This window comes from Lithobates pipiens, unplaced genomic scaffold (assembly GCF_037356315.1).
Source record: "Lithobates pipiens isolate NorthernLeopardFrog02 unplaced genomic scaffold, aLitPip1_a1.2 Scaffold_27, whole genome shotgun sequence".
Lineage (NCBI taxonomy): Eukaryota > Metazoa > Chordata > Amphibia > Anura > Ranidae > Lithobates > Lithobates pipiens.
Genome location: NW_027507788.1, coordinates 213,253,649 through 213,281,637, shown reverse-complemented (window position 1 = coordinate 213,281,637; position 27,989 = coordinate 213,253,649). Strand labels below are relative to the sequence as shown.

General features: G+C 41.8%; 1 protein-coding gene across 4 annotated transcripts in view; it reads right to left on the bottom strand.

Annotated features, from left to right (window-relative positions):
• Positions 1-27,989, bottom strand: part of PRDM16 (PR/SET domain 16) — a 941,382-nt gene that overhangs the window by 68,214 nt on the left and 845,179 nt on the right. For 3 of the 4 annotated variants that reach the window (XM_077458220.1, XM_077458222.1, XM_077458223.1), the window contains 5 exons: positions 20,241-20,439; positions 12,194-12,341; positions 11,977-12,075; positions 5,196-5,349; positions 266-1,670 (listed from right to left, as the gene is read on the bottom strand). In XM_077458220.1, coding sequence (XP_077314346.1) covers positions 266-1,670; positions 5,196-5,349; positions 11,977-12,075; positions 12,194-12,341; positions 20,241-20,439 — 2,005 coding nt within the window. The remainder of the gene's footprint in view (positions 1-265; positions 1,671-5,195; positions 5,350-11,976; positions 12,076-12,193; positions 12,342-20,240; positions 20,440-27,989) is intronic. The other variant, XM_077458221.1, reaches the window with a different exon arrangement.

Below are 27,989 nucleotides of genomic sequence, written 5' to 3'. Positions count from 1 at the left end.
AAAAAAAACACAAGCTATATATAAGTTGTTGCTATAATAGATGTTTTTCCTCTTTACTTTTTTTTTTAAACAAGACACGTACAGCGAAATACGTCCCAACAGTCAAAGCTGACATACCTTACAGTTGCATAGAAACAAGCAAATTAGAGTATCCATTTTTAAAGATGCCAATGGCACATGAATAAAGTGTTGTAGCAGAACTGCATCTAGGCCCCAAAAAATGAGGACGCTACTGTTTCTTGATTAGGTCAAGGTATGTTATTACCTGTAAATGGGGTCCATGAAGAACGGAGAAGGTTTTGCGTAGTGAAGATGTGGCTGTTGCGGAAGAGGAGGGGGAGGAATTTTTGAAAGCATATCATTGGACACCACTTTCCTTTCGCCATATATATGGTTTTTCCTAGATTCCCTAGCCCCATTTTGACTACTCGCTCTACTTCTGCTACCAATACTGAGGTCCAAGGGTTGCTCCTCTCCCGAAGCCTGGGGTGCCGAAACTTTAGGCGGCATTAAGGCTGACTTAATCTCTTTTGGTTTGGTGGTGAGATCAAATGGTGACTCCGAGCTCGTGCTGACAACTTTCTGAAGGTCCCTAGGAGACTTTGGTTCGGCCTTCATAACCAAGTTGTGATTTAATGTCCGTTCTGAGAAGGTTGGATATAAAGAATGGGGAAAATTGGGTAGAAACTGAAAGGGAAACATGGAATGATAGGGGAGTGAACCCATTTTCTTTTCTTGCATGCCCATAAATCCAGGTCCAAAGTATTTTTCTGCTATAGAAGCAATAGCTTTGATTGAGTCATTGGCTGCCCCCATTGATGGAAGCAGTTGCTCTTCTGGTGGAGGAAAAAAGGAATGTTGAGAATAGAAAAATGACCTTTCAGCAACATTATTAGAACTACTGGAAACAGAACTACTGACAATGTCTTGCTTGCTTTCTAAAGATTTGTTTTTGTCCTTGTTTTTGTCTCTTTCACTGTCAACATCACTATCTAAATCAGAACCAGTACCAGTGGTGGTATCTAAATCTGTCCCCGAGGTGGTGTTGACATCTTCAAAGTCACTTCCATCTGACAAGTCACTGCTCCTGGATTTATGTTTCTCCATGTATGTTTCCATACTGTTCCCAAACTTTTCCTCCAATGAAAGCTGCTGGTTGCTATTGCTGCTGTTTAGAGAGGCCATAAGCGCAAGCTGAGGATTTCCCATTGGGCTAGGAAGCTTGGCTTCCCGAGTATGGTTTAAAGGGCTTTTGAGTAGTGGAGAAGGAGGTAATAAAGGTGGCCGGGGGTAAAGCGATGGAGGAAAAATTCCTGGGAATCCAGGGGCCAAGGCTGGAAAAGGAGGAGGAGCGTGTGAAAACGGCAAACCACCTGGATGTGCCCTAGACGGAAAGTAGTCATTGAAAGCAAGGCTAGAATGATTCATGTTTGGAGAAGGTTTGGACTTGTCCATCAAAGAACTTGTCAGGGGCAGACCAGGGGCAAATAATCCACTGGGGTTGTAATGGTTTTTGCCTTCACAAAAGCGTCGGTGCTTGTTTAGGGAGGAGGTAGTGCTAAACATCTGTCCACAGTCCTTGCATTTAATCTGCGTACGGCAGTCAGCATGCATTCGTTTATGGCGACACAGGTTGGAGAACTGTGTGTACGATTTGTGGCAGACCTCACCTGGAACACCAACAGAAACCAAGACAAAAAAATGATCAAATAAACATAAATATGCATAAAAAGTTCATATAGATGTGTACATTGGTCCTTCAAAGAGGCCAGTTACTTTCACAGATATTCAATGCATAGACAATTAAAGTGTATATATAGACTTTTTTTAAAGCATATTGAATAGAGTAGGAAAGGGTTAGAACCTTGTTTTCTGTATTGGAACTATGTAGACTCATCCTCTACGTGTCCTGGTTACCACTGTCATCGAGACAGAACATTTATCTAAGAGGGGAACTCCCCTCACTTTGCCAAATCCTGCGATGAAAAATCTTAATAATGGGGCACATGGCAAATGGGGTACATCTCAACAGATATCCGGGGAGTAGAAACCCCTTCTTCACATCAATACCCATCTGATAATAATGTTTTTACTTCTTGACAAACTGGAAAACAATTTTAAGTGGACATCTTGATATAAAACATCTACAAGTGTCTTTTACAAATGCATGAAAATATGTGTATGGCTTCTCAGTTTAAAAAATGTAAAAAGATTCAACAATTTGGGATTTATTTTTTTGGAAAAAAAAATAACATATGGGTATCTCTCTCTGTGGCCACCTAGTGTGAAGCTATCTAACCTTACATGCATGTGGGAGAGATGTTGCAGCTGATATTTATGCATTCAATTCAAAAAGTTAAACGCTTGGACATTCATGTAGGGAACAAATGTTATTTTAAAGCACCCATGGACATTAGGTGGTAGTTGCCCAATCCAACTGATTTCAGAAGGAGTGGACATTGATTGGAATCAATATCATCATTTTGGGATCTTATCATGCATTCTACCTCAGGGGTCTCCAAACTTTCTAAACAAAGGGCAAGTTTACTGCTCTTCAGACTTTACAGGGGCTGGATTGTGGATATATTGGGTGTAGAAAATGTTAGTGGGAGTAAACCTGGCTGGTCAGTGGGAGTAATTAAAATGAAAAAAACTGCCTGTGGTCAGTAGGAGTAGGAATAAAGCCCCATTGTTGGTGTCAGTGTTAGAAATAGTGTTCCTTCATTGGTGTCAGTGGGAGGAATAGTGCCCCATCATTGGTGTCAGTGGGAGAAATAGTGCCCCATTCATTGGTATCAGTGGGAGAAATAGTGCCCCATTCATTGGTTTCAGTGAAAGAAATAGTGCCCCATTCATTGGTGATCAGTGGGAGGAATTGTGCCCCTTCATTGGTATCAGTGGGAGGAATAGTGCCCCTTCAGTGGTGTCACTGGGAGGAATAGTGCCTCGTCTTTGGTATCAGTGGAAGGAATAGTGCCCTATTGTTGGTATCAGTGGGAGGAATAACACCACTTTATTGGTATCACTGGGAGGAATAGTGCCTCGTCTTTGGTATCAGTGGAAGGAAATAGTGCCCTATTGTTGGTATCAGTGGGAGGAATAGCACCACTTTATTGGTATCATTGGGAGGAATAGTGTCCCGTCTTTGGTGTCAGTGGAAGGAATAGTGCTCCATTGTTGGTATGAATGGGAGGAATTATACCCTACTGTGGGTGTTAGTGTAATGAGAGGTACCTCATCATTGGTGTCAATGGGAGGAATGTTGCCTCGTTTCAGTGTCCAAGGGCCAGATGAAGACAAGCAATGGGCCGCGTCTGGCCCAAGGGCAGCAGTTTTGGAGACCACTTGCCTAGACGATCAAGCTTGGGCTGCTTCTTTTTCTTTTTTTTGGAAATAGCTATAATTGACCTATTGAAAAGGTCAGATCAAGGATGAATGGCAACTTTTTGTCATCCTGTGTGTGAGGTCCATTTCCAGTTGAATTAAATGGTTTAACTTTTACACTTTTTACAATACACATATCATGTTATTCCTAAGTGGAATTAAATTTAGATATTGATATATAAAAAAAAAAAATCAGAAAACTGGTGTTCATTGTAGACTGACAAGTAAATTATTAATCTCAAACCAAAACATTGTTTTTCATTGCACAAGTCATTAAAACCATTACGAAAGCCATTAGTAAAATTATAGTCTTTTATTCAGTTTTTCTTTCTCTTGTGGCCTCCACACTTGTTTAAACTGTGCTAAAATATATAACCTAGTTCTTTGACATGCAGACATCCCAAATGTGTGAAGTTGGACATTACATGAAGACCCATGCTGGGTAATTTATTAGCTAAGACACTGCACTATGTCTAAAATGCATGAAGAGCCTTGGTCCACTGCCCAGGATCTGCAGTTAGAAATGGTGGATTAACACGCTATGAAGTTCTAAGCTGCCAATGTACCGTATCCCAAAGATGACTTTGCTTGTAGAAAATGATGACTACATTATTCTCTGTTTATTTTTACAGGGAAGGAAATGTCATAGGGTTCTCAGTGGTTAGTAGGGAACACCGGGGTGAAAAAGGAAGCCGTTAAATGGGCTTCATTGCTCACACCTGGCTCACTTGCAATTTCTGGTGCTAGCCGACCGGTCAGCTGTGGTAGAGCTAAAAGAAAATACCTTATCGCATCCCTGAAATTGGCCAAGTAAAAAAAAAAAAAGAAGAGTGGGATCTAATATAGGAGACATGATGGGAAATAATCAGACAAATTTGATCAAGGACAGAAGAGTAGTTGGCTTTAGTCCTAACAGTCCTAGTGCTAGCCTAATTCTAAAATGTATAATTTAATTTCAAGGATGTGATATGGTATTTTCTTTGAGCTCTACCATAGCTTATCGCATCCCTGAAACGACATTATACATTTTAGAATGGGGTGCTTTGAGGTTGTGCGGAACTTGACTGAAAAAAGGTTGAGGAACACTAGTCTACGGTACCCCAACAGCAAGATCTCCCTACCGTAATTCCTGACTCTGTTGTTATCCACTGGAAAGTATTGGGTGCTCTTCCTATTACATTGTTCATAGTATAAAATTAATAAACAATCCAGTAGGGAGAGTGGGTGCTTCTATTAATGGGTGCAGCAGGTATACAGACCCAGGAACTCAGCCCAGAGATCTCACCAATTGAGTCCCCAGGAGAGAGAAGAAACTATTAGGTGATTTAACTCTCCCGCATCCACCAAACACTAAAATATCCCTTTTGCGTAGACTGATCCTTTAACTCATGGGTAGGCAACCTCGGACCTCCAGCTGTGGTGAAACTACAAATCCCATCATGCCCCTAGGAGTCATGCCTGTGATTGTTTGGGTCTTGTGATGTCTCATGGGACTTGTAGTTTCAAAACAGCTTGAGGGTCGAGGTTGCCTACCCCAGCTACTAATACTAGACTGTCCTTTTAGGCCACGGCTGGTTACTTCCACCCAATGAAGTAAAGTGAACAAGGGCCAATCAGAGAATGGCCAGCAAAAAATCCTTTCTAACATACAGCAAAATTATTTCCCTGTTCAGCCTGGGACCTGACTGTGGACTTGCTGTGGTTCTCTACTTGGGTGGTTGCACAGGCTTCTCTTGTAATTTGCCTTGTGGTTTTTATGGGTTTTCACAGGAAAGCAAAGAAAGGATCTAGTTTCGAGCAAGATGACTTACATATGAAAGGTTTGACAGTGCTATGAATGTGCTTGTGCTGCTTGAGACCTGACGAGGTGGCAAAGGTTTTGCCGCAGTCAGGACAGGCGTGCGCCCTGGCTCCGACGTGCTGGGAACGGATATGCCGCTGGAGATTGCTGGGGTCAGTGAACACCTGAAACAATTAACAAAAAACGAAAAAAATGACAAAATCACAAATAATTCGGCATGCATAGAAGGTGTCTTTAAACATAATGAATATGCAATGGAAAGATCAGACAAAGAAAACCACTGGCCTCTCAATAAACACAGATCGAGTCAATCCCTGGTGTTCTGTCAAAACTCTTGGTGAACCCTTCTTTTTTGTATTCCAGTAATATAATTACAAGTGGCAAAAGACTTGACTGCTTGCTGAATGAAGCAGTGGCAAAGGGTAGCCCCGTGTATTTAGGAATATGCTAACCTTTGTGATTACCCAAAACGAAAGTTGCAGGCGTGGAATCTTATCTAGAATGCTTGGATCTTTAAGTTTTAAGGGTCTCAAAGCAGAACTCTGGGCAAACAGCTAAATACGCAGTTGAGATACATTTAGGTTGGCTGTTTTATCTGCTAAAGAACTTGTAATTTTGCTCAACCAACCGCCTGGAAGATTTGATTACTACTTCCAGGTTGGGATTTATATATCCCTGGATCAAGTCCTACTTGTTGGATGGAGGTTATGGTGGTCCATTGGGGAGCCTGGAGATGGAGAGCTAGGAAACTGCATGGCTGAACCAGGTAATAATTGTATCAGCTTCCTGGCTATGCTGTCCTGAAGGACAATGTAAATTACAAGACTTACTGAGCAGAGATCTTTAGACAGGTAGGTCAGTTCACATACTTTATATTTAATCTGTGTATCTATCTGTTTGCGTAAAGTCCAGCTTTACAATTTCCTGGTTTCTGAATAACATTAGAGGTGTTATTGTTGGTCTAGAAAATCAATCTGCTATTTCTAATAGCCCTCATGTGTTGGGTTTTGGAAAACATATTATCTACAGTGGATCCCATATATTTTATAAATGTAAAGAATGTATTTATTAGGTGATGATGGTGAGTGTGGCAATGCTCCTTGTGACATTGAATTCAACATTCACTTTATCAATCGTCAGTCTGCAAAATTACACTTGATGAACATTATCTGTAGGGTTCAAAAACAATACCCTAAGCTTTGTTGACCAAGCAGTGAATGTTGCTCAAGACACACTTTATAACAGTTACAGGTACAATGCCCAAGTGTTTGAACAATTTTTAATGGGTACAATAAAGAAAGGACTACATATAGTAACATGGAATGGTACCACCAGGCCACCATAGTCACAAATGGTATCATACATTCACTCCTGGTGCTTTTTTTTGTAACCAAAGATATGGCCGTGCTATTTGTCTTACAGTAACAGCAATGTTATTGATTATATTGATAGATTTTAAGATCTATAGACTTTATATGTCAGTCAAATGCTATAAAAGATTCTTTTACTATTAAAAGTATACTATTATTACTTTTTTTTACTATAAAAAGTGCTTTGTGTAGGTAGTAAAATTTTCCTCTTGGCCTTCTATGGTATTAGTTAGAGTACCGAAAATCATATCTATATTTTATTTTTCATATAGTAAGGAATAGGAGGTTCAGCCATGTTAACCCTATAAAAATGGACTTTCGTTATATATTTAAGTCAATCAAAAGCCATTTTTGTTCTTTTGGATGGAGTAGGGAAGGGTTACATTTAAAAAAAAAAATAATTTCTGTCCCATTTGGGAGATTTCTCTTTCAATTTCCTGGAGACACGCCATGAAGTCAGAGGAATTCATTCCAAAGTGGGGGAAATCCCTTCTTAGTAAGGGTGTCCCTATTGGAAAGTTCCTCTATTCCTGTTCTGGTGATAACTGTAACGTTTTTTATTTCCCAGTGATCACCAGGACAAATACACTATATTGTTAAATGTATTGGGACGTATTCTAAAGCTAAAGATTTTTTTTCTTAGTCTTGGATTTAGTTGGGTAGGGTTAGAAATAGAATATCTGTGAAGTTGTTATGGCTGTCTATGTCCACACTGGGGAGTTTTAACCTACACTATATGGTCAAGTATTGGGACGCATGCCTTTACACGCATATGAACTTTAATGGCATCCCAGTCTTAGTCCGTAGGGTTCAATATTGAGTTGGTCCACCCTTTGCAGCTATAACAGCTTCAACTCTTCTGGGAAGGCCGTCCACAAGGTTTAGGAGTGTGTCTATGGGAATGTTTGACCATTCTTCCAAAAGCGCATTTTGTGAGGTCAGGCACTGATGTTGGATGAAAAAGGCTTGACCTTGACCATGTCTTTATGAACCTTGCTTTGTGCACTGGTGCGCAGTCACATTGGTACAGGAAGGGGTCATCCTCAAACTGTTCCCACAAAGTTCGGAGCATGAAATTGTCCAAAAATGTATAGGTATGCTGATGTGTTCCTTTCACTGGAAATAAGGGGCCAAGCCCCACACCTGAAAAACAACCCCCACACCATAATCCTCCATCCACCAAATGATTTTGACCAGTGCACAAAGCAATGTCCCTAAAGACATGGATGAGCGAGTTTGGGGTGGAGGCATGCACAGTCAACCCGATAGAACAGCTTCAGGATGAATTAGAGCGGAGATTGCGAGCCAGGCCTCACAAATGCGCTTCTGGAAGAATGGTCAAACATTCCCACAGACACACTCCTAAACCTCGTGGACGACCTTCCCAGAAGAGTTGAAGCTGTTATAGGTGTAAAGGGCTGGCCAACTCAACATTGTACCCTACGGACTAAGACTGAGATGCCATTAAACTTCATGTGCGTGTAAAGGCATGCATCCCAATACTTTTGACCATATAATGTAGGTTAAAACTCCCCAGTGGGGACACAGACAGCCATAACTACTTCACAGATATTTTTATTTCTAACCCTACCCAACTAAATGCAAGACTAAGAAAAAAAAATCTTTAGCTTTAGAAATACTTTGTCTTACTGGACGATGCTACTGACCAGTGCTGTTGAATGCAATCAGTGTCCATATTCAGAAAAGGCCAGTCATAAGGGTTTATTTACTAAAGGCAAATAGACTGTGCACTTTGCAAGTGAAGTTGCTCCAGAGACTAGAAAATGAGATGAAGCTTCAGTGTGCAAATAATACCCAATCACATGCAAGGAAAATATTGCTTCATCACTTATGGTGCCTTGGACCCCATCATTCTCTCTCTGAATTTTTGCTTGCACATGATTGGATGATGGAAGTCAGCAGAGGTTTACTAAGCTCTGGATAAACCGCACTTGCAGATGTTCGACTGCACTTGCAAAGTGCCCAGTCAATTTGCCTTTAGTAAAACAACCTCATGATGCCACTAGCTGTGCTGCTGTCTACAGGCCAAACAAAGCTACCTAGTCTGCCCCAGGATATAGGTGATATAGGTGAATGACTGGGAGGGTGGGGGACTCCTCTCATGTTCTCCTGCTGCTTACGTGCTGCCCATAGTGACCATAATTCATTATATTTTTCGAATTACAGAGGAGAGCATGAAAGGTGGGTAGGCAACTGGTTGTTATGGCCAAAAGTCCTAATATATCTGTGTTCCTGTTACCCTAAATTAGCTCTGGAGAAGACATTGTTCTCATACAGCACATCGGCAAATGACTGTGATAGGGTACCAGGTTTTCCATCCCTGGGAGCTTGCAAGCCAAATCCTAAGTCATGGGCAGACAGCATATGAGGAGTATGGAGGGGTTCCCTCTGTTTTACTACAAAATTGGCCAATCTTTAATTTGTCCTGGAAAACTCATTTAACGTTTACATTACAATTCCTGACATCTTCTAATATGTCACATCTCCTATTTTTTTTTTTTTTTTTTAGCAAATATAACTACTTCTTATCCCATCCTTAACAAGCCACAAGTAAGTACATTGGCTTTGCTTGTGCCATTGACGCCCAAGTAATAATGTATCTTTGCACCAAGTTAAATAAAAAAATTGTTACCCCGGTTTATCTTGGCCGGTAGAAGAAACTTTACAGTGGTTTACTAGGCAACCCAATCCACCACAGTAAAGTGGCATTTTAACCCATTTTGACGTAACATCAAACGGCTGCCAAAAAAATATTTAATAGAACAGGAGGTTTTACAAATGACTTTTAACACTGAGGAAATGGAAACCTTTAGACAGTTAGTGACTTTTTTTTTTGTTTGTCAGATCAGAATATCATAAAGTATATAACACACACACCTAAAGTTCAAACGCTTAAAGTTTCTGGAAGCCGGGAGTCACATTTCTTTTTGGTTGTTGAAATCCTTACTTCTAACTAAAGGGAGAGGCATGCAAGACTTTTTTTTTTTTTTAACCAAAATGTCTGAAGGAAAACTTGTTCTTGTTGCCCCCCAGCAACCAAAGACTCTCCCCAAATATTACCCTTCTATGACCACCTAAGGCCCATTCAAGACCTTGCTCTCAATAATAATAAATACATTTGGAATTTGGTTGGTATTCTTATTTGGCTACCTCTAGTTTTTAAATAAAAAAAAAAAACTTTCAAATGGTTTGGGTTCCTTTTTTAGAAGTTGTTTCCCCCTCCTTTTTTATTTATGTATGTGTGGTATTTTGCCTATTTGTACAGTTATATTGGAACATTCAATAAAAATGTATTATATAAAAAAGAAAAGTTGTACCTCCAAAGGTTTTGGATTTTCCGTGCCTTTGAAGGTTTGTTTTTGGGTACCAACCAGGAAAAATTCACCCTGGATTCATCCTGGTGACCATTGTTACCAGTATGAAGAGTGATGTGAAATCCAAATGTTTAAGTTGTCACAGGAACGGGATTTAAGGGTAAGTCTTCCAATATGGATTTTCCGACAACAAATGTTGGATGTGAGCTTGTTGGCGGAAAGTCCGACCGTGTGTATGCTCCATCGGACATTTGTCCTCGGATTTTCCGCCAACAAATGTTGGCTAGCATGTTTTCAAATTTTTCGGCCCAACAAATGTGCGTTGTCAGACTTTCCGTCGGAAGTACAAAAAGTCCAAAGTACAAACACGCTCGGAATCAATGATCGCCAAACACAACATTAGCAAAAGGAGCCCAAAGGGTGGCGCATGACTATTGAACTTTCTTTTTATCCGCTCGCCGTACGTTTTGTATGTCACTACGTTCGTAATTGTTGGCCAACATTTGTGTGACCGTGCGTATACAAGACAAGTTGGAGCCAACGACCTTCAAGCAAAAGTCCACGGTTTTGTTGTCCGAAAGTCCGATCGTGTGTACGGGGCATAAGCATGGTTATCCCCCACTTTGGAGAGACCTTTTCTCACTTACTTTTGTGTCTCTGGAAAGGGAAGAAAAGGGGGATAATCCCACCCGACAAAAAAAAAAAAAAAAGGTTGTCTCCTAAATGCCAAACTTTCTCCATTCATCAATGGCCAATGCAACACACCAGTTATTCTACCTTTCCATATTCTTAGTACCATAGTGCCATATAGAAGATATTATTCTTTTGCCATGACTAAACAATAATATTTTATCTTTTACATGTCTTGAACTATTTTGAATTTATACCCTTGGTCTATCACTAAACCAAGAAAGAAATCCTTATATTTATACCCCTGGTTTTAATTGCTCTAAAGTGGATCACAGAACAAGCCATGAACCACAGTGGTGCGATCTAACCAGGAAAGCCTAAAGTAAAACTATTTTGGATAGAGCAAGGAATATCTTGAGCTATAACCCCTGTAAGTTTCTTTTTTGCCATCTGTGTACTATTGTGGAGATTTCCCTTCACTTCTTGTCCCATAGGCAAACAGGAAGTGAGAGGATATTCCTTCAAATTAATGGAATTCCTTGGGGACCCCTAGGTCACCTTAGAACTAGTGCCCCCATTGGCAGATTTCCCCTCTATTACTTTTCTGGGGACAACCAAAAATTTGTGATTTTCTTCTACTTTCACTTTAAAAGACTAAGGGTGAATCTCCCCAACGAGGACACAGACAGCAGTTATACTTTAAGGAAGCTCTAATGCTTGGATCACCAAACTATGGATATCCAAACTACACGTCCCGTGAGGCATTGTAAAACTCTGACATTCACAGGCATGACTAGGCGTGATGGGAATTGTAGTTCCTGAACAACTGGAGGTCCATAGTTTGGAGACCCCTGCGTCTAATGCTTCACACATGATGGTTCTTCAAACTACGGCTGGGAAAACCAAATTCATAAAAGAACAATTGTGTTTTGCCTAAAGCTTACTTTTGCACCAGTTAGCCCTGAAGAAGGGAGATTTGGAAAATGAAACGCGTGGTTTTCCAACAAAAGAACAACACTAATTTAACCTTTTGGTGAGCCAATTTCTTTTACACTACAATCTTATTGATGTACTGAGGCTGCCTTCGTTCTACACTGAAATTTCAAGATTTATCATTGTTTAGCCACAATATCAAGAACATATATGATTGTAAGTTCTAGCAACAATCTTAACCCAACTCATCTATAACACAAATTTTCCAATGTGTATTTAAAAAGCTAAAGAAAGAAACTGGTTCGTGTGGGACAACACAGACAGTTACCCTCTCAGACACTTTTGCGTTTAATGTCCTGCATGGCTCCCCCCCCACCTTTCTACTGGTTCCCAGGAGAGGTTTTGCTAAGGCAAAAATAACACTTCAAATCTGCTGGCTGACGGGGAGAACAAGCCGCCAGAAACTTTGCGCTTGTGACTGTGTGTGGTCGTGCAACAAATGTAACTATGCTGTGACACTGACGTCTACTTTAGGTGTGTGAGGTTCCGCTTCAGTGTTGTTGTTGCAGTTCAAATATATGGGTAATCTGGAAGGAAGATCGCTTGGGAACCAGGAATCGTTCTGCAAAGGACATACGTGAGACATAGATCATTCCAAGCGTCAGCCTCAGCTCACACGTTGAGTGACATGACAAGTGACAAAAAAAAATAAAAATAAATGAAAATCAACCAACCGGTACCTTTACGCAGTTCTCACACTCAAACCGCTTGCCGCTGTCATGTGACATCTGATGGCGAATCAGGTTGGACTTCCAGTTGAAGGCCTTAGGGCACTGGTCACATTTGTACTCCCGCTCTTCTGTATGAATTATCATATGCTGCTCCAAGCTGAAAGATGGACATGGTTTGCCACAAGTAAGAAAACTGACAAATGGTATTAGTGGTTAGCCACATGCTCACATTGTGCGAGACTAGAAGCAACCTGAGAACATCTTTTAAAGTCATACTAAAGTTTATAATAAAAAAAGGACAAAAAAACCCCCAAAAAAACAAATTGTTATACTTACGTGCTCCGATCTGCACAGAGCAACCCCAATCTTCTTCTTTTTGGATCCCCCGCCCGAAGTCCTGGCTCCTCCCACCAGTCACACTCCTGTGAATGGACATTGTCCAGTCAAACACAGAGTGAATCTCAGCCCCACCCCCTGCTCTCTCCCCATTGGCTGACTGGCTATGATTGACAGCAGCAGAGCCAATGGCTTCCATTGCTATGTGAGCCAATGAGGAGAGAGAAACCTGGGAGAGCCGCTGCTCTCATGCACAGAGCTTGATCAAGATGGCGCTCAGGTAAGTAAGTATAAGGGTGTGTAGGGGGGCGTTTGGGGGGCTGCACCCAGAAGGTTTTTTTTTTCTAATTATTTAGTAAATCAGCTTCAAAGTGTATGTAAACCCGAACAATGGACCTCTCTTATTTGCTAAATTTGGACTTTTAAATATACCATTGAAAGTTTCTGTTCAATAAGGGAAATAATGACCTGTTGATGCTGCTGGAAATCCAATTGGCTTTGTTTTTTTTTTTTATTACATTTTACTGTGAGAATGTAATTAGCAAAAACAATGGCCTCAACATTTGGCCGGCAAATTAAATAAAGAAAAACAATATATAGTATGTTGGTTGAGAGAGGCCTAGCAGTGCTGGTTCTAGTGGTGTACATTATTAATAATAAACTTTATTTTATATAGGGCCTTTAAAGGTGGCTTCTCAAAGCGCTTTACAAGGAAAACACAAGAAATAGTAAGAATAACATAAAGGAAAAGGGACAATTACATTTATACTTGTCTAAAGAAAAAACGTTTTTAGATTTGATTTGAATGGGTTTAGAGAAGATGACGCTCCAATGTTCTTAGGAAGTGAATTCCAGAGCAGAACATAACTCTGTCCCCCATTTAGTCTAGGTGAGTAGGGGGGCACACAAAGAAAACCAGAATTTTAGGTGCAGAGGTTACGATGGGGGGGGAGTAAGTTGATAAAAGTTTCCGAGAGATAATGGGGTGTCAAGCCATGAAGACCCTTATACGTGAGCAAGAGGATCTTAAAGTTTGTGCAAAACAGGTAGCCAGTACAAGGTCTCCAGGATAGGCTACATTAAGAGATATTTGAATAGATGGCAGTTGGACTAGTAAGTAGCAAGCAAAGGCAAGAGGGGGAGGCCTACATTTTTAGGTTAATTCAATTTAAGAAAGGCCTTGAATGCCAAGTGGGGGATCGTTAGCTTGGAGTCTGAGTATATACCATTGAGCATGTTGAAAGCATTGCATTATGGATTGTTGCGTTTCTACGGGCAAGGTTTGAATGAAAGGTTCCCAAATATTGAAGACATTTCCAACCCGTAATTTCTTATGCAGGGAGGCCTCCACCCATTCCATGTGAAAAACGTAGCATAATTTAGCTATAAATAAAGAAATAGTAGGGGGTTCTGGGTAGATCCGCTTATGCAAAAAAGTCTTCTATGCCACAAGGGATATGATAGTAAGCAGTTACTTGAGCGTTTAATGCCCGGGAAATTAATTAGGCCAAAAAGAGTCCATTCGGGAGTTTAACTTGATACTGCAGAACTGAAATTTCAAACGTCTTTATTAGCCTTTCAAACAATTTTATGGAGATGAGGAGAGTTTTCTGCAGTTCTAGCACCCTCCCTGCCCTAAGGCCAACTGGAAAGATCACCAGCTTAAAATAAAAGAAAAAAAAAAGCCAGGAAAAAAGGAAAACTATAACAGCCACCACATCCAAAGACTACTAAGCTGCAATGTATAAACTTTGTGGTCTTGGGTTCAGATACATCTCATCATAAAGCTGTTCAACCTTCTAGAACTTAGAAACTTGTGAGTAAATCTGAAAAAAAAAAAAAAAACTTTGATCCAGCACTGATGCCAGGCAAGAGGGTAGCTGGTTCCCAGAAGGGCAGCAGAGATTCTGATATAAGGGATTATCATTACGCCATAGTAACAGCCAGGATAGTGGAGGCCCTAAAAATATTTGTATTTTTTTTAGTTTGCTTTGATCTCGGTAATATGAAAGAGTCTTTGTAATAGAAAAACACAGATACCCTCTGAGCTCCCAAAGAAGAGGAACGCTGACCTGCTGGCACTTTGAAAAGAGGAGGCAAGAGGGTGTACATGGGTGTTGGGATCATTCATGGGAAGGGTTCGCCTACCATGGAACGGGGGCATAGACAAAGCTCCAGCAGGTGGCATAACAGGGTCTTAACTGGAAAATAATTCCTGTAGAGTGTACTAACAGACAGCGACACATTCCAATAGATGGCTACGCTCCTTGCCTTATTGAAATCTACATCTGCATTATAGCATTTAAGCATCCAAGAAAATAAATAATGAGTGATGACTGTATAAGACAACAAATAACTCAAAAGCTTAATACTGGTTGCAATCCAATAAACACAAAAGTTTTCTTTCTTTTTTTTATTTTTTACTGCCCCCTTTCAATTCCCTGCAACAGACAGGAACCCAATATTATCCTGAAGGAAAGAAAAGTCTATAATCTGACCTAGAATGTTGGTAAGAAGGGTCAAGTGGATTTGTGACAGCGGAGACAATTGAAAAAGGCAAACACAACAAAAAAAGCTCTGCCTAGTCCAAGTACTCTAAATTATTCCTCTTTACGTACATTGCTAAGAAAACAATATAAGATTATAACTTTATGTCTTGCGGAAAAAGTGATATGGCTAGATTGAAGCGTCGTTTGCTATCTTGCAGAGCGTGAAATATATTTTTTAGAAAAAGAAAATGTAATTATTATGGTTCTAAAATGTTAAAAAATATATTTATTATATTAAAAATAGATATTACATATATATATAATAATAAATATAGATATTAGATATGGATAATAAAAAAAATAGATTTAAAAAATCAGCTCTGTGAATTGCTACAAAATTATTTTGAGAGCTTAAAAATGCTATTCGACCTACTGACTCTATTTTCCGAAATATCTGGTATAAAACCATGTTTTTTTAGGAATAGACATTAAATTGCAATGCAGTTACAGATTTCAGTTATCTAGGTTATGCCTGTGTAGGATGCATTAAATTTGTAATATGACAATGCCAATTGGTCAGGTTGTGATGGCGATGGTGTAGTGATCTAAGGCCAGCCATACGTGCTTCGAATTCCCGAAATAATTTTCTTTCAAAAAGCTTTTCAAAGAATTTTCGCTCAAATTTTGGGCCCCAGCAATGATCGACTTTGGTGCGGCCATCGGATTTGAGTGATTGGGCATGTTGGAATTTTTTTTTGAAAAGCTAAAGATTTTTTTAATCAATGATTCCCGGAAATAAAAGAAGATTCCCAAGTGTGGAAATTATTTTCTAAAGCAGCATGAGCTGAAATTGAAGGCTTGGTTGGTCGAATTTCAATATCAATGGTGGCACCATCGAAACACAAAACACACAACATTTCAGATTTTTGAAAGATAATTTGTTCAGAATTTGACCCATGTATGTCCTGCGTATGACTGTAAAAGAAATATATTACGCCAATGTCTAGGTCATATTAGCGACGTAAAGGTCTATATCTTTATAGAGTGTAATGGAATGTTTATGACCAAATCCACAAGTCCAGTGGTCAGGTCATTGCTAGTGATGGATGTAGAGTGGTGATTGATCTCTTCACAGGTGGAATAGCATCCAGCTGCCTGATCATGTCTGGGACTTTATACTGCTAGGTGTGCAATGTAATATAATTGTATTTTAATGAAGCCCAGTGGACGATCATTTTTGGGGGTATAGTGTTCTCTGCATCTTGAGAATGTAATAGAACTACACTATGTTGAAAATAGGAAAAAAACAGCCACACTCCAATTAGCTCTTCTTGAAGTATTTCTTAATAATCCGTGTGTTGACTGCATGCAGTGATGTCTCCAACTCAAAACCAGCCATACCAGACACACATCACCACCCGTGGCCTTCTTACAAGGATAGGGGAAGCATGACAGCGGTGGTGGAGTGGGGCTGGTTTTGGGTTGGAGACATCACTGTATGCAGTTGACTCACTAATTATTGGAAATACTGCAAGAAGAGCTAATTGGAGTGCATAAAGAGTGGAGATGGACTGTGATGGCCGCCATCCAGGTTGTCCAAGAGCAGAAGAGGCCAGTCTTCTTGAGCAGAGCTATGGATCTGTGTGTTTTTGTGCTATGATCATGTCCAGTAGTTGGCCATGTTGAAGGTCTAGCGTCCAATGTAAAGATTGTTATCTAACTGCATTATGACCATGACTATCGTTCAGCCAATGTGGAGGTGTTCTGTGTATAAAGTGTAATACAAAGGCAAAATGATCATGTCCGGTGGCCAGGACTGGAGGTTTAGTGTTCTCTGTCCACCTAATACAGACTTTATCATCCAGGTTTCTGTGGAACCTTAAGGTTCCTCCAGAGGTTGCTAGCCGTTTTTATGAACAATTTCAACCTCTCAGATAAGTAACTGCTGACACCAATGATCTTTTTGTTATCTGTAAGGAGGACATTTTTCCCAATGACTACAAATGAAAGGAGCATTCTTCCCAGTGACCAAAACGCTAATGTGCCATGCACTGTAAAAATAGTAATTATTTGCATATGTTCCCTGAGACAGAAAAGTTATTTCAAGGGTTCCTTCCTTGTTAAAATGGTTGAGAAAGGCTGGTCTAGAGTGTAAAAGAATAGCATTATGATCATATTCAGTGGCCGTTCATCTTGGAGGTGTAGAGTTCTGTATGAAGAGTGTAACATCACTGCATTATGATAATGTCTAGGGGTCGGTTATGTTGGAGGTGTAGTGTCGTTGGTCTGTCTAGATCACCTTTTCTCAACCTTTTTACCCAAGATGACCCCGTGAAATAATTTTCAGGTCTTGGTAACCCCTGCAAAAATGAATTAATTGAGAGTCAAAGGGATGAATTCCTCTTGCATTGGTAGTCACTATGAAGAATGCCTCCCTTAGAGGGATAGTCACAATGGGGTTTGATTTACTAAAACTGGAGAGTGCAAAATCTGGCGCAGCTCTGCACAGAAGCCAATCAGTTTCCAGAATTTTTTTTCTCAAAGCTTAATTGAACAAGCTAAAGTTAGATGCTGACTGGTTACCATGCACAGCTGCGGCAGATTTTGCACTCTCCAGTTTCCGTAAATCAACCCCATTGCAACGCTTACAGACAGCTAAAAAAGATAATTGGTATCATGCTACTGTCTCTACCAAGTGGCACTGGGCCCAAATTATCCAGGCACTGTCACATGGGAGGTCAATCAGCAACAGCTCAAGGAACCCCCAGCAACCTCTGGAAGAACCCTAGAGTTCCATTGGACCCTAATGGAGAATGGCTGATCTAGAATGTAACAGAGCTGCATTATGACCATGTCTAGGGGTGGATCATGTTGGAAGTGTAGTGTTCTCTATCTGTCTAAAGCAGGGGTCTCCAAACTTTCTGAATAAAGGGCCGGTTTACTGTACTTCAGACTTTGAGATGGCCAGACTGTGGCCAGTGTTAGTGGAAAATGCTCTGGCATCAATGGGAATGAAGAATGCCCCGTCATTGGTATTAGTGGGAGGAAAAGGCACATTTTTGGTATCAGGGAAACGAATAGTGTCCCATCATTGGTGTCAGTGGGAAGAATAGTCCCCTATTGTTGGGGTTAGTGGTAGGAAAAGTGCTCTATTGTTGGTCTCAGTAACAGGAAATATGTCCCATTGTTGGTGTAGAAAGAACAATGACTTGTATCAGTGGGAGAAATAGTGTCCCAAGAGCCTTATAAAGGAGACTACTGCCCTAAAGTGTAATAGGGGTGTCTCATGTTGGAGGTCTCTCATGTTGGAGATGTAGGGTTCTGTATCTGTCTAAAGTCTAATAGAACTGCATTCTGATCATGTTCAGTGGTCAGGACATGTTGCGGTATAGTAATTTCTCTCTGTGTAGAGTAGTGGTTGTTAACTTTTGAGCTAAAGGGGGCCTCAAATGCAGCCCCTGACATCACCAAAGGGTGATATATATATATATAATGTTCAATATATGTAATGTGATATAATGTTAAATAAATGTGATGCTTTAGAAGACTGTCAGAGACTGCAGACCTAATAGAGGAAATGAGGAACAGAAAGCGTGGACATGCTACATTTCTGGCTGGGGATATGCTTCAGAAGACAACACGAAAATGGGAACATGTTACATGAGGCTAGTAGAGATTAATGCTATTACCCTAATTATTGCTCCTACTACAGACTACTGAGGCCTTAGGGTCGCACATCATATCCCAAACAGCCATTGGGTGGCATGTTGGGCACCAGGAGTGTAATAGAACTGTACCATGATCCCACCAGTTGTACGGTCATATTGGAAGTGCGGTGTTCTCTGAGTAGAGTATAATAGAACTGCCTTATGGTCCTGAAATTTTTGCAGATACGATAGAACCTTAAAATGTTATGCTTTAAAAAGATAACCCAGCCAAGCCAAATTTCCCACCAGTTTCTTTTTTTTACCCTGAAATATTTTAATACAGAGAATGCAGCAGGATCTTTATAAAGCGGGAAAAACATCAGAATTTTGACTTGCTAGTGAACAGTACTAACTGTGGTTAAGGCCTTCAACCATAATGGCACACTGGTATTCAATGCATAAGTCCTGATTTAGGGCCCACAAGATAATGAAATATACACTACATTGCCAAAAGCCTTTAAATGCACATTAAATTTAATGACATCCCAGTCTTAGTCCGTAGGGTTCAATATTGAGTTGGCCCACCCTTTGCAGCTATAACAGCTTCAACTCTTCTGGGAAGGCCGTCCACAAGGTTTAGGAGTGTGCCTATGGAAATGTTTGACCATTCTTCCATAGAAGACGTCAGGCACTGATGTGGACGAGAAGGTCTGGCTCGTAGTCTCTGCTCAAATTCATCCCAAAGGTGTTCTATCGGGTTGAGGTCACGACTCAAGTTCCTCAGCCAAGTTCCTCCACCCCAAACTTGCTCACTATACTGCCAAAAGTATTGGGCCACCCCTCCATATCATTTGGTGGAGGGGGTATTATGGTGTGGGGGTTGGTTTTCAGGGGTTGGGTTTGGCCCCTTAGTTCCAGTGAAGGGAAATCTTAAGGCGTCAGCATACCGAGACATGTTGGACAATTTCATGCTCCCAACTTTGTGGGAACAGTTTGGGGAGGGCCCCTTCCTGTTCCAACATGACTGCGCCTGACCTCAACCCAAAAAGAACACCTTTGGAGACTGCGAGCCAGGCCTTCTCATCCAACATGACTGTGCCTGACCTGACAAATGAGCTTCTGGAAGAATGGTCAAACATTCCCATAGACACACTCCTAAACCTTGTGGACGGCCTTCCCAGAAGAGTTGAAGCTGTTATAGCTGCAAAGGGCGGAGCCAACTCAATATTGAACCCTACAGACCAAGACTGGGATGCCATTAAAGTTCATGTGCGTGTAAAGCAGTGGTTCTCAACTCTTGTCCTCGGGACTCACTAACAGGCCAGATTTTAGGTATCAACTTGGGGAGATGCAGACTAGAATACTGCAATCTCTGAGCAGCAAATATCACCTGTGATGTATTTCAGTTGTCTTGCAAACCTGGTCTGTTAGTGGATCCTGAAGACAGAAATTGGGAACCACTGGTGTAAAGGCAGGCGTCCCAATACTTTTGGTAATATAGTGTACATAACTCACTAGACAGATACATAAAATGGTACATAGGACTCCCAGAGACCATTGCTTGCTTTGCCCACAGGATCTTACCTGTATTTGTTAGGAAAGAGGCGCTCACAGTCTTTGCACTCATGTACTTGTTCATTATCGAAACCCTCTTGCTTGATCTCCTCGCTCAGAGACTCGTAGATGTGGTTCACCGTGTTGCAGGCATACTTCTGGTGCCGCCTCAAATCTAGCTTGGACTGGAAAAGCTCGTCACAGTCTTCACAGCGAAACGTGTGTTCCTCTGTAGATGAAAGAAACATTGGAGGGGAACATAAGCCAAACAGAGAGAGACCCAGAAAACTTAACCCATGTGCCGGAACCTTGGAAAAGCCTCCTCATCCTTTGGAGAAGTTCGCGCCCTCTTCCAGTTTTTTTAAGAATTTTTTTGTATTTTTTATTAACATCTAAATCATATTCACTGCATGTCCAAGCCCTTGTACACACGGTCGGAGAGTCCGACGGAATGTGTCCTATCGGACCGTTTTGTCGGATATTCCGCCTGTGTGTGGTCTCCATCGGACTGTTTCCTGTCGGAGTATCCAATGGACCAAGTTTTCCAACTTGCCCGTAAAATTTTCCGACAAAATGCTCCGATCGGACATACTCCGATCATGTGTAGAGAATTCCGATCAGACAAAGTGCCACGCATGCTCAGATCAAATTCCTATATGAAAGCTATTAGCTACTAGCCTGAACATAGTCCAGTCGTAACAAAATAACGTCTGAACGATCGGATTTTCCGACAACTTTGTCCGACCGTGTGTATGCAACAGTTTCGGACAAAATCCGTCGGACAAAATCCGACGGATTTGGTTGTCGGAATGTCCGACCGTGTGTACAAGGGCTAAGAGCGGGATCCGTAAAAAGTTTTATAACTTTAGTCCCGGCGCGCACATCTAGCATAGACAAGACGTAAGACTTTGGTTGCATTGTTCAGCAAAAAAAAAAAGGGCTTCAGACAACAATTGGCGATCAAAGCAGGAGATAAGAAACCACGGAGGGAGAAGGCATTAATAGCATAATATATACAATAAATGATTATCACCAAGGTCAAACAAATTCACATAAGGGCAGCTGTTAATACGTTTATGAAGCAGCATCCTGACTGCGGTGCCAAGTTAAACAATTGGGTCCCACTTGTAAATACTCCAAAAATACAAGTTTTTTTTTTTCGGTAAGGAGCTGCAAGGCTGACGGGTCTCCTCCCGCTTAGCAATTGAGAGAACAGGAGCTCCTTAAGGCATTTAACTATTTTGCACTTAAAACATCTCTCTGCAATTAAACTTTCATTCCTATGCAAACAGCTTAGAGCAAACTTTCGGCATGTAGCTGGGTTCATTAACTCCCAAGGTAGAGGGTAATTAAGATTTTTTGGTGTGGATTTATTGATACTGGCAAGCGTGCCACTCGGCCCTGGCACAGAGAAAGTTGTGATAGCAGCATTTCAGCATCTCAGTCCCTTGCCCAGCTACCATCTATTTAACTACTGTTCTCCATTCCTTGTGGCCGCAGGGCAGTGGGCTATGAAGCATGCCATAAATTAAGAATTCAGCACTCCAGAGGCTAAACCTATGCAAACAACCATAAGGAGGACATCATAGCTAAATACATAATACTGGATCGCAAACAACAAAATAACACATTGCTAATAAATTCAGTCTCATATGGAGCATGGCTGTTGTGAGCACAGTGTAGCCAAATCTACCAATTAAAAATGGAGCTTCAATTAAAACATTTTTAAAGTGATCAAGTCTGTAAAAGAAGTCTAATGCCGCGTACACACGAGCGGACTTTTCGAGGGACTAGGTCCGACGGACTTTTGGCGGAGTTCCGATGGACTTTCCGAATGAACGGACTTGGCCACACACAATCACATCAAAGTCCAACGGATTCGAACGTGATGACGTACGGCTGGACTAGAATAAGGAAGTTCATAGCCAGTAGCCAATAGCTGCCCCAGCGTCAGTTTTTGTCCATCGGACTAGCACACACACGAACGGATTTCTCGGGTCCGGTGGAGTTCCGGTGGAAAAATTTAAAACATGTTCTATTTCTAAAGTCCACCGGATTTTTTGGCAAGCAAAGGTCTGATGGAGCCCACTCAAGATCGAATTGTCCGACGGACTCGTTCCTTTGCTGTCAAAAAGTCCGGTCGTGTGTACGCGGCATTAACCCTTGTACACACGGTCTGACGGAAAATGTCCGATCGGACCGTGTTGTCGGATAATCCGACTGTGTGTGGGCTCCATCGGACTGTTTCCATCAGAATATCCGACCGACAAAGTTTTAGAGCTGGGCTATAAAATTTTCCGACAACATGATCCGATCGGACTTTGTCCGATCGTTTGTAGAGAATTCCGATCGGACAAAGTGCCACGCATGCTCAGATCAAATTACGAGACCAAAGCTAATGGCTACTAGCCTGAACATAGTCCTGTCGCAACACAATAACGTCATCACGTTCTGAACGATCTGATTTTCTGTCAACTTTGTCCGACCGTGTGTATGCAACATCAGTTTCGGACAAAATCCAACGGATTTTGTTGTCGGAATGTCCGACCGTGTGTACAAGGGCTAAAAATTTTTGTCTCATATGGAGCATGGCTGTTGTGAGCACAGTGTAGCGAAATCTACCAATTAAAAATAGCTTCAATTAAAACATTTTTAAAGTGATTCAGTCTGTAAAAGAAGTCTAAGCCCTTGTACACACGGTCGGACATTCCGACAGACAATGTCCGATAGGACCGTGTTGCCGGATAATCCAACCATGTGTGGGCTCCATCTGACTTTTTCCGTCGGAATATCCGACGGACAAAGTTTTAGAGCTGGGCTATAAAATTTTCCGACAACATGATCCGATGGGACTTTGTCCGATCGGAATTCTCTACAAACGATCGGACAAAGTGCCACGCATGCTCAGATCAAATTACGAGACCAAAGCTATTGGCTACTAGCCTGAACGTAGTCCCGTCGTAACGCAATAACGTCATCACGTTACGAACGATCGGATATTCCGACAACTTTGTCCGACCGTGTGTATGCAACACCAGTTTCGGACAAAATCCGTTGGACAAAATCCGATGGATTTTGTTGTCGGAATGTCCGACCGTGTGTACAAGGGCTAAAGGCCAAAGGCCCGTACACACGATCGGACTTTTTGACAACAAACTTGAAAATGAGCTGTTTCGGAGCAACATCCGACCGTATGTACGCTCCATCGGACAAACTTTTTCGGGTTTTCTTCTGACTTTTGTTGGCTGTGCGAACGGACAAACTTTTTGACAACATAAGCCCGATGGAGCAAAGTCCGATCGCGTGTACAGAAAACCATCGGACGTTTGTACAAACTACAAGCACGCATGCTCAGAACCAATGCAAAAGATCAGACCACAATACAGAAGTTGACCAGAGGTGGCGCTGGAGTAATTGGACGTCCTCTTTTTAAGTGTCGTCAGTACGTTGAAACGTCCCTACGCTCGCGTTTGTTGCCTAAAAAGTCAGATCGTGTGTATGCAATACAAACTTACGACCAACGCCCTTTGTGCAAAAGTCCACGGGAAAGTTTGTACAAAGTCCGATTGTGTGTATGGGGCTTAATACTTATCTTTCCAGTGGATGGTGTGCTGAATCTTCCCATTATTGAAGAGATTTGGGTGCAGTGCCAGGGCAAGGTCATCCAGCACCCAGGGCAAAGATGCCAAACTGCGCACCCCCTCCCCCTTCATTTATGCCCCGTACGCACGATCTGACTTTCCGGCAACAAATCCATGGATTTTTTGTTCGAAGGTTGTCGGCTCCAACTTGTCTTGCATACACACGGTCACACAAATGTTGGCCAACAATTACGAACGTAGTGATGTACAAGATGTACGTGATATCTCCATTACGAACGCTAGTTTTACAAGACCGAGCGCTTCCGAGCATGCGTGGACTTTTGTCCGACGGACTTGTGTACACACGAACGGGAAATTCCGACAACAAACATTTGTTGGCGGAAAATTTGAGATCCTGCTAGCCAACATTTGTTGGCGGAAAGTCCCACAACAAATGTTCAATAGAGCATACGGACTTTCCGGCAACAAGCTCACATCCAACATTTGTTGTCGGAAAATCCGATTGTGTGTACGGGCATTAGAGTTAGGGTGGAAACGCCAAAAATGCACACCGCCTGTAGGAATGGTAACTTGGTAAGTATAAAGGCCCATACACAGGATCAGACTTTTTGACAACAAACATGCAAATTAGCTGTTTTGGAGCAACATCTGACCGTGTGTACGCTCCATCGGACAAACTTTTTTGGTTTTCATCGGACTTTTGTTGGCTGTGCGAACGGACAAACTTTCTGGCAACAAAAGTCCGATGGAGCAAAGTCTGATCGTGTGTACAGAAAACCATAGGACTTTTGTACAAAGTACAAACAGGCATGCTCAGAACCAATGCAAAAGATCAGACAACAATACAGAAGTTGACCAAAGGTGGCGGTAAAGAGCAGAAAAACCACGTGATTTGGTGAAAGTTGGCTGAAAAAGTCCTGCCGTGTGTATGCAATACAAGTTCTCGGCCGACGCCCTTTGTACAAAAATCCAAGGGAAAGTTTGTACAAAGTCCTATCGTGTGTATGAGGCTTAAGGTTCCATTCAGACTTGTATGACTTGTCATGCGACGTTGGACATCAAAGCCACATGACAAGTTGTCCACCATGTTTTCCAATGATAGCCATTCATATATGTGCAACTTAAAGTTGCAGCAACTTCAGAGTAGTTCATGCACTACTTTGGTCCGACTTTCATGCAACTTGAGGGCCAGAGACTTCAATGTTAAACCTCAATAGTTGCATGAAAGTTGTAATTGGATGTTATACAATGCAACAGTTGTGCAACAGTTGTCCATTATCATTGGTCAAAGCCAAAGACGTATCCAAGTTGCACCCATCCAAAGCTGTGCCAAAGTTGCAGCTTTGGCGTAGTACAAGTGTGAAGGGAGCCTAAAGCTTCTTCTTTCATGGGCCGGGTCTCTTTGAAGTTTTTTAACATAGGGGTCGATTTAATAAAACTGGAGAGTACAAAATTTGGTGCAGCTCTGCATAGAAACCAATCAGTTTCCATTTTTTTTTGTCAAAGCTTAATTAAACAAGGTGAAGTTAGAAGCTGATTGTCTACCATGCACAGCTGCACCAGATTTTGCGTTCTTTCAGCTGTCAGTAGGATTCCTCCACTGACAGCTAAAATGTAAAAAAAAAAAAACCAACAATTATTGTTTTTTAAGTAGGTGAGGCCAGTGGAGTTCCCCTGTTGACAGCTGATGTTGTTAAATGAAGTCCCGTCAATTGAACCCGTGAAAAAAAAAAAAAAAAAAGCAGCCAGGCAATGTTTATCAACAACATTGCTGAGCCACTGAAACAGTACGATAAAAAGAAACATTGTTTCTTTTTGTATCTTTCTGTTTATTCATCTACAGATCAAAGGGATGAACTAGTTTTAGTAAATAAATGGCATAGTGACTGGACCGCAACTCGCATTAAAGTCGGACCAAAGTAGTACAGGGACTACTTTGAAGTCGGCACGACTTGAAGTTGCACATATATGAATGGTTATCATTGGGAATCCTGGGGTACAACTTGTCATGCGACTCTGAAAAGGGCCTAAATGGTATCAGCGAGTACAAAAAAAAAAAAAAAAAAGAGTATTGATACTCGAACTAAAAAAAAAATAAAAAAAATAAAATGGTATCAGTGCATCCCTAATAGAAACCAATCAGCTTCCAGGTTTTATTGTCAAAGCTTAATTGAACAAACTGAATTTAAAAGACGATTGGCTACCATGCACAGTTGCACCAGATTTTGCACCCTGCAATCTTAGTAAATCAATCGTGTAATGTCTTCATAAGTCTCTTTTATTTAAAGGAAACCCCCCCCCCTCCACAGTTCTAATGCCACATACACACGACTGGACTTTCCAGCAGACTAGGTCCGACGGTCTTCCCGACGTACTTTTGGCAGAGGTCCGATGGACTTTCCGAACGAGCGTACTTGCACACACACAAACTGACTTTTTCTGGCAGACTAGGTCTGACAGACTTCCCGACGGACTTTTGAGGGAGTTCCGACGGACTTTCAGAATTAACGGACTTGCCCACACACGGTCTAAAGTCCGTTCATTTTGAACATGACTCCAGGTACGACAGGACTAGAAAGGGAAGTCAATCTCGCAGCTTTCATCGGTGAGATTGACACCTTGCGAGCCCCGTCGCCTGGTACGGATTTTAAGAGGAACCCCCTACGCCAAAAAAACGGAGTGGGGGTCCCCCCAAAGTCCATACCAGTCCCTTATCCGAGCACGCACCCCAAAGCACCTTGTCCCCATGTTGATGAGGACAAGGGCCGACGCCTCATCAACATGGGGACAAGGTGCTTTGGGGTGGGGGGCCCGCACGGCACCCCCCTTCCCCAAAGCACCCACCCCCCCATGTTGAGGGCATGTGGCCTGGTACGGTTCAGGAGGGGGGCTCGCTCGTCCCCACCCCCTTTCCCAACCGGCCGGGCTGCGTGCTCGGATAAGCATCTGGTATGGATTTTGGGGGGACCCCCACAGTGTTCTTTCGGCATGGGGGTTCCACTTAAAATACATACCAGACCTAAAGGCCTGGTATGCCCCTGGAGGGGGCCAGCGCGAGATGTACAGTACCCTGTCGCCAAGAACCAGCTTGATTGGATCGCGCCGGAAACATTCTCGCGGGCAGGTGCTGTAGCTGCCCGCTCTTCGTATTTGGTCTGTCAGACCAGCATACAGATGAACGGGCTTCCCGATAGGAACTGAGTCCAGCGGACTTCCAGCGGGAAGATTTAAAACATGTTCTATTTCTAGGTCCGTCTGACTTTTGGGAAGAAAAAGTCAGACAGAGTCCACACGCAATCGAATCGTCCGATGGATTCCGGTCCGCCGGACCAAGTCTGCCGGTAAAGTCCGATCACATGTACAGGGGGATCAGAAATACTGTAGAAACATTTCAGATAAAAAAAAGTAGGAGGATTGAGTCAACAATTCCATAGTCCATATAGAGATCTTAATGGTTGGTTACATGAAGTGACAAGCAAAATAGCTGACGCGTTTCGTCAACAGCCTTAGTCGTAGTAGAAACATTTCAGATACTTACTGTTACCCTTAAATCCACTAAACTATTCTGCCTTCCAATGCAAGTCATGTAATCCGCAGCAAAGCTTTGGTCTCCTGATCCTCATATGAAGGGGAGGAGCAGTATTCCATCAATGATTGACTGACAGTGTTCTTAAATTACTAAAGGAGTGGAGCATATCCACTTTACAAACTGAATGTTAACTTGGTTTCTCCTTATTCACTAATTTAACCACACAAGTTACAATCTGATCATGCGATCGTTGTACCCGTGTAATCAAATAGATTTATCAAAAACGATGTAATATGAAAACCTACCTAAACTATCCAATCAATCTGTATCCAATCAAGCATCACGCAGCGAGTTCACTCTCAGCACAGACATCTATGCTCATTGGACACCTATGTGTGGCATGTGGGCATTAAAATCCATCCTAATTGCAGCCACACATATGTGTCACATTGGCAGCAAAAGGATAAAGCAGAACTCCACCTAAAAACAAGGTACAAATGAATAGTCCATCAAAAGATAAAATAAGAAAATTAGCTTTTTTGCTGGAATTTTCATCTTCAATCCAGAAATTTCCCCTGCAGTACTTCTTTTCTGCTGCTAGATGCCCTTGCTTTGATAGCAAGCATTATTCAAACCCACTTCCTCTGA